This window comes from Bactrocera latifrons, unplaced genomic scaffold (genome assembly GCF_001853355.1).
Source record: "Bactrocera latifrons isolate USDA-ARS-PBARC rearing strain unplaced genomic scaffold, ASM185335v1 scaffold_82, whole genome shotgun sequence".
NCBI lineage: Eukaryota > Metazoa > Arthropoda > Insecta > Diptera > Tephritidae > Bactrocera > Bactrocera latifrons.
In genome coordinates, this window is record NW_017537512.1 from 51,040 (window position 1) to 64,745 (window position 13,706).

At 43.7% G+C, this 13,706-nt stretch overlaps 1 protein-coding gene across 1 annotated transcript; it reads right to left on the reverse strand.

The window, feature by feature from the left end:
- Window positions 1–313: 313 nt before the first annotated feature.
- LOC108976977 (protein piccolo) lies at window positions 314–12,676 on the reverse strand. Its single transcript, XM_018946444.1, has 7 exons — window positions 11,934–12,676; window positions 11,688–11,872; window positions 7,671–11,630; window positions 3,479–7,595; window positions 3,085–3,409; window positions 2,891–2,991; window positions 314–1,656 (listed from the first exon to the last, which is right to left on the reverse strand). The coding sequence occupies exons 1-7, from the start codon at window positions 12,202–12,204 to the stop codon at window positions 836–838; spliced, it is 9,780 nt and encodes a 3,259-aa protein (XP_018801989.1). The 5' UTR covers window positions 12,205–12,676; the 3' UTR covers window positions 314–835.
- Window positions 12,677–13,706: the final 1,030 nt, after the last annotated feature.

Consider the following 13,706-nt stretch of genomic DNA (forward strand, 5'->3'; position numbering starts at 1 on the left):
TTTCGGTAATTTTGTTTTAATAATTTCTCAATATATAATTTTCTGATTTTTATTTTGAAAATAGTTGCCAAATATTTCCAAACATGTTCTTGAAAATATATTTCCCATCATTTTTTTTTTAAATAATTTCTCAATATATTGATGTGTAGAATTTTTTTTTTTTTTTTTTTCTAATGTGAAAATATATTGTAAGAAAAAGTTTTAATATTTTCTTTTGGATAATGTTTTTGGAAAATATGTATATTTTCTTTCAATATTTTTTTCTTTGGAAAATATTTTTTTGCGAAATTCTTATTTGAGTATTCTTTTAAAAATATTTTTGCTTTTGGAAAATATTTTTTCACGTTTTTTTTTTTATTTTATTTCACTGTAGTGATGTATCGAGGAGCTATTTGTTCAATATTAAATTTCCAATAAGTGGCCTAAACATTTAATAAACACAGTTAGCAAGTACTTAGCGCGTGCAGCGTGCCTGTTTATATATGTATGTATTTACTAAAAGTATGCAACACTAGACTCAACCAAAGTACCACGCACCCTAGACCTTTGACTTTGCGGAGTTTTAGCCGAAAGCTTGCTGCCTCATTGCCTAAACGTGCCTGCGTTATGCCCATATTGCGTTCAATGTTGCACAAAAAATCCTAAAAAATATTTAAATAAACCAACTACGCCTAACACATACACATATTCGAATACAGAAAATATTAATATTTGCTAACATGCGCGCAGCCACGCACATATAATTATGTACAACTAGCCGACCACTACTCGTACGCTCTTATTGCATCTAAAAGCCGCGCAACAACGCGTTAACAATGTTCGTGCGCGTGTGTTGTTATGTGTTGTAGTCATCGTGCTGGGAGCTAAAATAGCTGACAAGCCCACTAAATTCGCTCGCTTGTCCCTCACCGCTGTCAGGGGCAACCGCGGCCGTGGTTGTGCCCTGCGCTGATGAGGAGTCATCAGCCACTTCGGCTTGCATGCCGCCCGGTGAGCTGCGCGAACCCGACGACTCACCCGCTATGACGAGCGGTGATTTGGTGTGTGCCACCGCGTAGGTTTCCAGTGTGGTGAGTTTCTTGCGTGGCGGCGCTTGTGGTTCACTGACAACGGCTGGTGATGCTGTTGCTGCCACGGTTGCCGTTACAATTGGCCCTTTGCTGTTGACTATGGTGGCGACGGGTGCGCTTACAGCGGCTTCAGTGACTATTGCACGCGTTGGTATTGCCGCGGTTGTTGTAGTTTGTGCTGTTGTTGTTTGTATGGGTGTTGATGTTGGCGCTTGTATTATGGTTGGGGTTGGTCTTGATGGTGACTTTTGTACAATATTACTTTTGTTTAAGTTGGCGCTAGCGCTTGATGGTGGCGCTGCTACGATGACGGAGCTTGGCTTCGCTATAGTTGTTGTGATCGCGCTTGCTGGCACGCTTGGTTTTGTGGTAGCTATTGGTGTTGTTGTGATTGCTGATGCTGCGGATACTATTGTTGGCGGTACGGGTGGCGCTGATATTGTTGCCACTGTTGTTGGTGGCGGGCCGCCGGCGCTGCCGCGTGATGTAGGGGCAGGCGTAGATGTAGGCGGTCGCTGCATGGGTGGCCCATGTGGTGTGGTTAGTGGTGGAGGTGGTGGATAATAACCATATGGTGAATAAGAGCCTGAAAAAATTAAAGTTTGCAGTTGGTGTGTGAAGTTAATATGTGGAGACTTTTTTGGAGACTTTTCGAAAAAAATTTGTTTATGTCGTTAAACAGTTTTTTTGTAAGTCAAAGAAGAAAGGAAGTCTGTAAAGTTAGTGTGTGGAGACTTGTGTTGGAGACTTTACAAACTAATTTAGTTTATGACGACAATTCTTTACTGAAACTTTAAGATAGAAATTTATATAAAAGATAAGCTGGTTGTGAAATTTATGTGCGGAGACATGTTTGGAGACTTTTCAAAATTATTTAGCTTATGTACATAAACCTTACGATGCAAGATTGAGATGGAAATCGAAACTGCAGAAAAAGTGAAATTAGAGTGTGAAGACTTGTATTGGAGATTTTTCAAAATTGATTTATTGATGTTCACACACTTTTTAATATAAATTTAAGATAGAAATTTATACAAAAAATAAGCTGGTTGCGAAGTTGGTGTGTGGAGATTTGTATTGGATACTCTCCAAATATGTTTAGTTTATGTCGTTTAACCTTATAATGCCAATCGAAGGTGGAACTCGAATTAGAAAGAAGGGCCATAAAGTTAGTGTGTGGATAATTTTTTGGAAATTTTTTAAAATATTTTAATTTACATATGTATGTCGAAAAATATTTTCATCCGAATGTCAAATAGGAAAGATGGATTTCGAGATCAAAGATAAGATATTTGTAAAAAAATAAGAGTGTGGAGACTTGCATTTGAGACCTACAAATATTTCGGTTTATGTCGATGAACTTGAACCTATAAGTGGGAGCTAATGGAAAAGAATCGAAACAGAAGTTAATGTCAGCAGAATTGTTTTAGAGACTCAAATTTTTTAATAATTGTTGATAACCATTTTAATGAGAATTGAAAATGGAGACGGTAAGTATAATTAAGAAATTTAAAGACGGAAGAGTTCGAAGCCGCTGCTGGAAGACTTTGAAGACTTCATCTACTCCTTTCAGCTCAGAGCTACATGGTAATTTGTCGATATTGGAGGAAAATAATTTAAAAAAAAGGCGATTAATCAAATTACATCTGACGATAAAAGAAATCAAAAGAAAAATCCAAGAAGAAAAAGTCTACCGACAGTGGAGAAAGAGAGAGAGAGTGAATGAGAGCCTAAATAATAATTATTGACATAAACATTTCTCGAATCCTGTGCCATAATTCTTCTCAAACGTCATCTCTCACAAATTTTAATATACTTACGTGGGCCACTAGCAAACTCCGGTGCGCCACTTACTGGAACACGTAGATTCGGCACATGCGGTCCACGTGGCACAAAGCTTGGGTTACCGTATATGGGAGGCCTGAAGAGAAAATATAAGATATAAATATAAAAAAAAAATCAAAATATGTAACTTCAAAAATAAACGAAGTAGATTCAGAAACCTCTTGCTTACCGATATGGATTTAAATGTGACGTAGAATGACGCGCTGGCGGTGGCGGACCGCCATACATGCTGGCGCCCATGCCACCCGGCACGTGATGATCACCCGGCGCTGGATAAGTCGGGCGCTCGCCAACACCACCCTGTGGCGGTGGACCGTGGTTTGTTAGGGACGAGACGCTGCCACGCAATGGCGGCGGTGGGCCATAACTTTGACGCATACCATGTGGCGGCAGACCCGACATAACGGGACCATCACGATGCCGTGACATGGAAGGCGGTGGCCGAGCGCCAGTCACGGCAGCCAGTGACGTTGGCGGCGCAAAGAAGCGGGCAACTGAAAGCAAATAAAAAAAAAGAACAATTTAAATTCAATACAACAAACGGCGCATGCGCGTTAACTCACCATCTGCGCCGGGATATAAATTGCTCATAGCGCGCACAACGCTTGCATGCGCGGCGGCTGCAGGTAGCTGCGGCATACGCGTAATTACGGATGCTTGTGAGACTGTAGGGGCACCGCTGACGCTGGGCCCTTCTTGTTGCTTGTACAGCTGTGGCGGCGGCGCATTGGCTGAGGCAGACAGTGCTGACTTTATTACGCTGCCGCCGCCACCATTACTTGCGGGCGATTCAGTTGCTTTCTCCGATTGTGTTGTTGCCGCGGTAACAGCAGCAGCGGTTTGCTGTTTTTGCAATGTATCACGCAGCGGTGTAATCTTTTTCCGTCTACCGCGCGGTTTAGGTTCCGTTTCGGCCTTATTGACACCGGTTGTGGGCGCAGACGGCGGAACACTGCTGGCATTCGCACCGCCAACGGGCGGACCACTACCAGCGCTGCTGCTTGTCGCAAGCAACGCTTCACGTGTAGCAGATGCGCCCGGCAATGGTTGCGTTGTGGGTGGGAGATTGTGGCGCGCCACTGCAGCAGACATAAGGTGTTGAGCGGCCAACATCTGCTCCACAGTCATGCCTGCCGGTAGGCGCGGTAAATGCTGTGGCGGAAAACTGCTGCGGTTGAGTGGTTGACCAAGCGGCGCGTTCAGCGCGCTCTGTAGCAAATGTGTGGGTGGTTGTGCTGATGGATGACGCTGTAACAGATGTGCGAGTGGCATGTTCGCGCCGTGTGGTGGAAATTGATGACGTAGAAGTGGTGGATGCAACGTGGGCATCGGTAAGCGTTTGCGCATTGGTTCCTGTAGGCCGGACGCCAAGGGTGACGACGACATGTGATGCGGGCCGGTAGCTGAGCTGGCGCCTGGCATTTGTGCAAGCGCGGCGAGCGCTGGATTCATCAGTGAAGTCTTCTCCAGACCGCCAGGTGTGTTGGTGACAACGACACTGGAAGTATTGCTAGGTAGATTGGCAGGTGGTGTTGGCGCAACAGCTGTAGGCGCGGTTGGTACAGCTGGCGTTTCTTTGGATTTGTTCGTTTGTTTCGTCGGTGTGCGCAACACTTCGTCGGCTGGCGGTAAGTCACGTGCTGCCGCAGCTGCGCTCAATTCCTCCTCTTCTTCCACCATACGTGCTATAGTGTCCTCATCCATGTCTTCGGGAAAATCGTCCGGCAAATCGGCATCATCGAACTCATCCACCTCATCGACATTATCCGAATCGCCGACACTTTCGCCCTTCCGCTGCAGATATTCCGCATCCAATGCCTTGGCTTGACGTATCACCGACAATGGCACTGTCGACAACGAATCACTCAGCTTGGCCGGTGAACGTTTGTCTTTTTCGCCATCCGCTTTGATCGGCGTGAGTCGCGGTGTGGCGGCCAGTTTTGCGCCCTCAGCATTCTTTTCGGCCAACATACGTTTGATTTCCTCTTGACGTTGTATGAATTTCTGACGCTCTTCAGGCGGTGTATCTGGTCGTTTCACGCCTGGTTTTATGCCACCGTCAGAGCTCTCATCGTCGAAGTCCTCCAAGTATGCATAGCGACGTCCACGTGTGCGTCGCGTGCTGTCCTCACTATCCGAAAAGCTGTCTTCATTTTCAGATTGTTTCTTTTTCTTCTTCGATGCTGTGGTCTTGCCTTTACCTTTACCCTTACCTTTGCCCTTTGAAGAGTTGCTGGATTTGAGCGGTTGCGAACGCGGTTGTTTGCCTGAACCTTTACCACCGGTAATGTCATCATCGTCTTCCTCTTCCTCCTCTTCACTTTCGCTAATATCATCGTCTGAGTACTCAACGCGTTTGACTTTCTTTACCGGTTGCTTCTTAAGTTTCGGTGACTTGCGTGCGACGTTTGAGCTGTTTCCTTTACGTTGCTTCTTACGTTTCGACGGATACCAGGCGCCATCAGATTCGCTCGTCGTATCGTCACACAAGTCGGCGCTATCAACGTCTTCAAGATTTTCGGAAGCCTCCGAGTCCGTCTCCGACTCAGAGCAGTCCCAATCATCGTTTTTCTTCTTTTTCGACTTCGGCCGATCTTCCTCCTCATCGTCATCATCACTCTCGTCTACCACGAAGCGTCGATCTTTGCGCCGCTCACGGATTGCACGTCTCGCGGCCTTACGTTGCTTTTTATTTTTCTTGCCACGTCGTCGAAATACCTCTAAGCTTGAATCGCTATCGGTCGAAACGGAAATGGAAGTATCTTCTTCTTCATCATCATCATCGAATGAAGAGGTTTTAAAATCTTCGTCAGAAGCATTGTCCTCCTCGGAGCTAATATCCAAGGTGGTCAATTTGCGTGGCTTCTTTTTGATAGAAGCTTTCGGCTTTGCTTTACGTTTCAGCACTTCATCTGAGTCATCTCCGTCGTCTGACTTCCTTTTGCTATCCTCTTTTGTTTCTTTTGCCTTATCTTTCTCATCGTCATTTTCTGTATCCTGTTCTTCCGTTTTTATCGTGTCTGTCTCACCCTTAACCGCGGTTTCGTCCTTCTCCAATTGTCGCTGACGTGCCTTTTCCTCTTTATCCGCCTCCATTATGGTGGAAATATCTTTGCCGCGTCCTAAATTGCCGGCACCCGCTAACTCATCCATTTCTTTCTTTAACGCCGAGTTGATAAGATCATCGTATTCGTTCAGCCGATAACTGACATTAATTTGTCGTCGCTTCCTCAACTTGTAAATCGGCTCGTCATCACTGTCAGTTAAAGAGGATGATGAGGAAGAACCCGTACCGCTACGCGAACCACCACTATCGCTGCCCGACCTATGTGAGCCACTGCCGGTGCCACTATCCGAGTCATTCCGTTGACGACGTCGGCTGGCGATACCGCGTGCGGCTGCGCGCCGACGACTTCGTCCATCCCCACGTCGTCGCTTGTGACTATCACGATAATTTTCGGTGCGTGATTTACGACTGCTGGTGCCTTTCTTCACCAACGGTTTATCATCATCGCTATCATCATCACTAACGCTGCGTTTTTTGTTACGCTCATCACTTTTACCGTCATCGGAACTGCCACTGCTGCCACTTTCATCTTCGTTATTCTCACCTTCCTTACCGTTTTCACCACGTCGTTTACTCTTCTTCTTTTGCTTTTTACGCTCTTTTAGTTCCTTCTGCTGCTGTTTCTCATTCTCAAGTCGCTCCTGCTCGGCGCGTTCTGCTTCGGCGGCCAGTCGTTTATTCTCCACCTCCTGCAAACGCTTCAGCTCAACAAATTCATCGAAATCATTTAGCTGTTTCTCCAAGGCGGCAATCAGCTGTTCTTGCTGGCAAGGCGGACAATACCAATCGCCTTCGGGTATGTAGAATAGCACAGGCGATAGACAAGAACAATGATAACCCTTGTCACAGTTATCGCACAGTAGTATCCACTCGGGATGATCAGATTTACTGCATTTTTGACAAGCTTCCTCATCGCCATCTTCTCCCTCCTCGGCGTCCTCTTTGCGCGCGGTACGCGCACGTTTCATAGGTACCACTTGCGTTTCGTCTTCCAAATCGGATTCCGGTGAGAATTCGTGATCTGAACGGAAGAGCGGCGAACCTGGATCGCTGTACTGTGGCGGTTCATCTTCTTCCTCCGGTTCTTCTTGTTCCTCCGAACCCGATGACCAACCATCTTTGCCCGGACATTTCTTTTTCGCCTTTTTCTTCAACTCCACCTCGCTTTCTTCGGACGAGGATGGTTCCGAGGGTTCTACCACAGTGGGATCTGTCTGTTTTTCGGCCTTTTTCTTCTTCTTTAGTTCCTGCTTCATGGTACGCAGCGCTATCTCTTCAAGTTTGCGCCGCTCAGCCTCCTCACGTATTTTCTGCTGTGCAATGCGCCGCGATTGACGCACCGGTGTCTCAGAATCGATGGTATCAATAATATTAGTGGCATCCACTTCACGTTGCTTGCGTGGTCCACGTCCACGACCGCCGGCCGGCGTGCTTTCAGTTGCGTTCTTTTCTGGCGTTATAGTTTTGCTAGGTGAAGGGGTGGTTGTGGACTTGACTAACGGCGTTTTCTCTGCTTTTTCCGGCGTGGCTGTAGTTGAAGTTGCAGTCGTGCTGGCGTTTCTCACACTGGATGCATTAGTTTTAGCGAGTTTCTTTTCCGGCTTTGATTTCGGCTAAGGATAAACGAGGTTTTTTTGGTTTTTGTAAAAGTATGATATATTTGAAATTTGAAATTAAATTTAAATTACCTCTTCATTAGCAATGTTTGCTGCCTCCTTTTTAGCATCTTTCTTTGTAGCTTTTGAAGATTTCGGCGTTGGCTTAGCTTTTGCTTCCTTACTACTTTCCTTGGTTGTCGGTGTGTTAGCAGCTGCTTTCTTAGCTGTCGCAGCGGTTTCCTTCGAAGTTGTTCTAATTGTTTCGGTGATTATATTTTCAACAGCAGTATCTTTTTTGGCATCTTCTGCGCTAACAGGCTCCACCACAGCCTTGGCCGCCTCTTTTGACTCATTCTTCTTATCTTCCTTTATGTTCGCCTTTTTGGGTGTTGCGACGGGAGTTGTTGCCTTCGCGCCACCTCGAGTACGTTTCGGTTGCGGTAATTCGGCATAAATTACTGTAGCAGCGCTCCGTCTACTCGAGCGACGTCCAACAGTGGTAACCTCTGCAACAGGTGAAGGACTTTTTTCTTTCTTCACCACGACCTCCGTAGTTTTAGTTTCATGCTCCACCAACGTTTCATATTTCATTTCCTTGTTACTCTCCGACTCATTCGCTCCGGTCACCTTCACTTCCTCGCTACTGCGGCGCTTACGTTGACGCTCCGGTGTTTTACGATCTGGCGTTTTACGTGGCACGCTTGCCCGTTCGGCGAAAAGGGATTCGTTTACTTTGCGTTCGGGTGTCTTCCGTTCGGGCGTCTTGCGTTCCAGCGTCTTACGTTCTGGTGTCGGCTCTTTATCCTCACTGCTATGTGTTTCCAATTTCTTTGCCGCCGTTTCTGTGGCGGCTGCATTTGTGCTTGCATCGCTAATCGTACGCTTGCGCGGTATGGAGTCCTCATCACTCTCCTCCTGTCGTAGTTGTGTGAGTAAATTCTTTTTTAACGGTTTGGTGATGGGCGACTTTTTAGGTGGCGAAAATGTGGCAAGCGGCGAATTAATATCGTTAGCATTGGTCGTTGTTGCTGTAACGACTATTGTTGTCGCGGCTTTTGTTGTATGTGGTGTCGCCACATTTACTGTGGGCGGTGTTGGTGCCGCTTTTTCGCTAGACTTTTTCAATTTCTTCTCAATGATTTCGGCAAGCGTCGGCTTCTGTCGGCCCGTTGTGGTTGTTGGTGTTGGTGTTGCATGCACCGGCGTTAGCGGTAATGTTGGCGCTGATGATGGCATTGACGGTACCAACGGTTTTGTTGCGCTTGTCAAAGGTAGAGCTGTTGTTGCAACAGCGGGAAAAGCTGGCGGAAATGCTAACGTTGTTGCTGGACTTGCCAAATTCAGCGCCACGGACTTCTCTTCAGTCACTGAAATGGTACTTTCTGTCTGCTTTGCTGCTTGCGCTTGACTACACTCGCGCTTAGCGGCCGCTTCTTGTGCTACTTTCAGATTTTTCACACAGCGTTCAATTTGCCGGCGTGGCGTTATGATTTTACGTCTACGACGCGCTTCCTCTTCACCACTCGAAGAAGTTGTCTCCTCAACGCGTCCTTTTTGTGCCTCCACCTTTTTGCGCAGATCGGCGTTTGTTATTTTGGGACGCATTTTTATGCGCTTACCACCCACATCTGCTGGATCGAGATCATCTTCGGTGGCAAGTTCTTCCGGTTGCTCTGAATGTATATCCACTTCACTCTCTGATGTCGACAAACGGTGTATCGCAGGTGCTGGCATATCCTCAAGTCGTCGTTTGCGGTTGATGGTAGTAGGCGGTATAGCGGCGGCGGTAGTGCTGACACAAGTGTTAGTGACCGGGACGACATTCGTAACCGATACGGCATTAGCGACCTCATTGTTTACTGTTTGTGGAACGGTTAATGTGCTAGGTTTGACATTTTCCAAATCGGTTTTTGAGTTTTCACTGCTATTATTTATTGTTGGGAAGGTTTTCTCTTCGGTATGCTCGTTACTTTGTGTTACCGGCTCAGCGTGTAATTCAGTAGGCGGCTTATCATTTTTTATTTGTTCGATTTCAACGGTTTCTTTTGACTTACAATTTTCATTTTCTATTGTTAACTCAGTATTAGCATTAACTTTAGTATCTACTTGCTCGGCAACAGCATTAACAGCTGCCTTTCCAATTTCGATATCTTGCGCGACTGTTGTGGACTTTGGTAATATCTTATCGTTATCTTCATCATTGCAGGGAATTTCAGACGCTTTGGGCTCATCAACAATAGTTTTAACGGTAGTTTCACTTTGTATAAGTTCTTCACTTGGTTTAACTTCAGCGTCTTTGCTTACATCTGGTTTGTCGGTTAACTTTTCTTTTGAAGTCTGCTGCTTCTCAGCATCCTCAACTCCGTTTTCTGCCTCCGCGTTATTTAGATCTTCAGCTTTATTATCCTCAAAACTATTTTCAGTATGCTCGGCTTTACTAACTGACAGCTTTTCTATTGACTCGTCACTATTTTTTGTGTCATCAGTAATCGTTACAATTTCTTTCCGTTCGTTCACTTTTTCTTCAAGATTTTTAGCACAATTTTTCTGTTCTTCACTTTTATTTTTTTCTACAGGATTCGTAACACTTTCAACATCGCCACCGTTAGCCGTCACTTTCTCCTCTAAAACTTTGTTTTCATGCGCTTCTTTGTCCTTAGTACTATTTTCCTCTTCTTTCTTTAAATCTATATCCCCTTCTTTCTTTAAATCTATATTATTTACTTCTTCGCTTTTTTCTTTTGCAAGAACAAGTTCACGTGTTTCTTTTACAACTTTTTCGGCGTCTTTTTCAGCTTCAACACACTCTTCATCTTTCTCACTCGCCGCATTTTTAAATATTTCACTTACTTTATCAACAACCTGTGAATTTCCACCACCATCACCATCCACATTATTTCCTTTATCTTTAGCTTGTTGTTGTTTCATCGGACTGAGTTTAAGGCAACCAGGTTCACCAAAGAAAAATGTTGCCTTCGGTTCGTTTGTTTTTGTGGGTGTCGTCGGTGTGGTTGTTGTTGTTGTTGCCGTTGCAGTCTCAACATCATTTTTGCCATTACCAACTAAGCACTCAGCACCAGTTCCTTCACCGTATACGTAAAACGTTGCTTCTTCAACAACTTCTCCCACGATTGGATCTATATATGTTACCTCGCAAACCTCGTCGTCGTCGCCGAAAAGTATTGTGTTTAGAGAAAATTGCTTATTTGTATACACTCCTTCACAATCCTCGCCAGCACCCTCACCGCTTACTATAATGGTGGGTTCTTCAATGGCTTCACCAACTTCATTCAACTCTTCATCAGAGTCACCATCTGAGTCTTCTATTTCTTTCTCCTCATTTTCATCCTCTTCGGCAGCTGCGCTATCTATATCCTCTTCTTCAATGGATAGCTCCTCTTCATCAACGTCATCCTCTTCATCTTCTTCACCTTCCTCGCCCTCTTCCTCTTCTTCGGATATGGTCTTCTCATATCGACTGGGCTTTTTAGCGCGATTCACGTCCAAAAGTGAAGGGCGCGCTTTCTTTATGATATTTAATTCTTCACTACGTGGTGAACTTTTCTCGGTATCATCCAGACTACGTTTTGTTGCTTGTGATATTGTTTGAGTTGTGGTATTTGGGGACGTTACAGCCAATTTGCCGTTATTTGATAATTTTATACGCAAATTTGGTACACGCGCTTCTTCCTCCTGTGAGTCGTCTTGTTCTTCTGGCGGCGGTGGTTTTTCCACTTGAGCTGTGCAACTGTTACTACTACTGGTGTCTTCATCAACTCCAATATCTGTAGAGGGCAACACCACTTCATTGCCACGCAGTCGTGATATGAGATTAACTAATTCTTCACGTGTCGTAGCGACCACTTGCCAAATTTCCTCGTCTAGATGTTCTTGATAAACGCGCAAATTGCCATAAGAATCTTGTGTAAAATAATAAGTGTGTCCAAGACGATCACGTCCTATCGGTTGCGAACGTAAGGAATCTGCACTCATTGTAAGTATTTGAGCACGAAACTTGCCATTGCGTTGAAATTGACTTTCAAGCAATTCCTGTAAAAAGTTTATAAAATTTAAAACTATAGTATTTCATAATTGTTGTTTGCTTACCCTGAAAATTCTTAGTTTTACTTTTAAACTTGACTTTTTATAGCCAAAACGTTCTACCTCCCATGCATCCTGCGCGGAATATGAGAAACAGAATTTACTTAGCGCTGATTCCCAACTTTTCTCGTGCACGGTTTTGCGCGTTTTACGCAAAAGTTTTATGTGTAGATCACGCAATTGATCGGCGACTAAAAAAAATGTAACGATATATAAATCAAATTTGATTAAAATTAGCATAAGAACGCCTACCTTCATCAGTATTTGTAAGCCACTCTTGCAAATGCTTGAAATTGGGTAACGGTATACCCAAATCCTTGGCGAATTTTTGCAGGAATGCACATATTACCGCAAAATCTGGATCATTGGCACAGGAACGTAGTGTGGTATTAAACACTTCCTCTTCTCCCTCTTCATTGCAACCATCTTCTTCTTCTTCTTCTCTTTTCATTTCGCCCGTTGCAGCTGATGACGCCGATGTCGACGCCGCAACTGCTGCTGCAGCTATCATCGACGACGCCATCTTTCATGCAATTTATGTTCTCCACTACCACCACGCTTCCCGACAACCGATCAACTAAATTTTGCACTTACAAACAAACGCCCACACAGCGTTTACCGATACCTTCCTCAATATTTTTGTTATTATTTTTAAAACAAATTTTTTGCTACTGCTTATATTCCGTTCGGTCAGCGTCAAATAGCGCTGCTTTGTTCGACGCCACTGAGCTCGTCTTTGATCTACTCACTCACACGCTCAATCGTTGTCTTTTTCGTTGCCTTCCTTAGAAAAAATTTCTCATTGGCAAAAACTTCTCGACTTCAATACACCGAACATTGAAAATGCAAATTTCCAGCCCAAATCATACATCCAGTTACACTTTTTATATTTTACACAATGCACAACATCTTTATACAACTACTTGTATAATTTTCAAATGGATATTTTGTACAAATTCCAATTAATTTTCTATAAAACAGCGCAGCACACAAAAAATAACAAATTTTCTACCACAATTCTTCAATTCTCTTTCGGTAATGGAGAATGATTAGTATCCAAGCGTGTTGCCGGATCGACGTGTTATCGATAGATTTTTTTAAAATTCAACAAGCGCATAGCCAGTCTTTTTAACACCATAAATAACTAAAATATGTTATCAGAGGTAATAACGACAGTTTGTTAGTCGTTATTTATAACTTTTGCAAATGTAGCTACGGTTTTTTGGTTAATGCTTGCTTTTTAATAAAACAGAAATTTCGATTTATTTAAAAATTGTTATCGGATAAGTTAAACAAATGCAGAGTTGCATTTTTACTTAGCAACCAGAATTATATGGTTTTATGTGTATACACACAGGCCGTAGAAACAAAAAAACTGATCGTCGAATGATCTTAATGATTTTTTGCAGAAACAATTCTGCAAAATATTATTGCACCACTGAAATATCGAGAGAAAAGTCGAGCTCGAGAGGAATCGTCCCCGACCTCACCTTTTATATATTCACTTAAGCATCATTTACTAATAAAATTGAGAGAATCATTACTATTCAAATTTTAGGCATCTATCGATATTTCATAAAAATGTCACTAGATATTACTATGACAACATAGAGCCTTTAAATCAGTTGTGGCAGCTCTCCAATACTGCTTGGCGTTGCCACAAATGTACTTGCGATTAATTACTTACTAACTTATCGATAACACGTTAACAAAATTCCGACACAAAGCGGAAACAACCGAACAAAGAAGAATTCAAAATTTGACACAAAGCGGGAAATTATAGTGCCATCAATTAAAAACAGTAAGAACACATTTGGTACAAAGAAGTTTATCTCTGCTACGCAAAAGGTAATATTTAAAGTTGGGTGCGGAATTTCCTGGTTACATTCGTTTTGAATTTGCGATTACTGACATTTAAGCCAATAGCGAGGAAATTATTGCGCAAATTACAACTGGCAAGTCTTGGTTAACTAATTTACATGGCAGATCATGAAGACTATAACTAAAATCTAGGAATATGGCAAG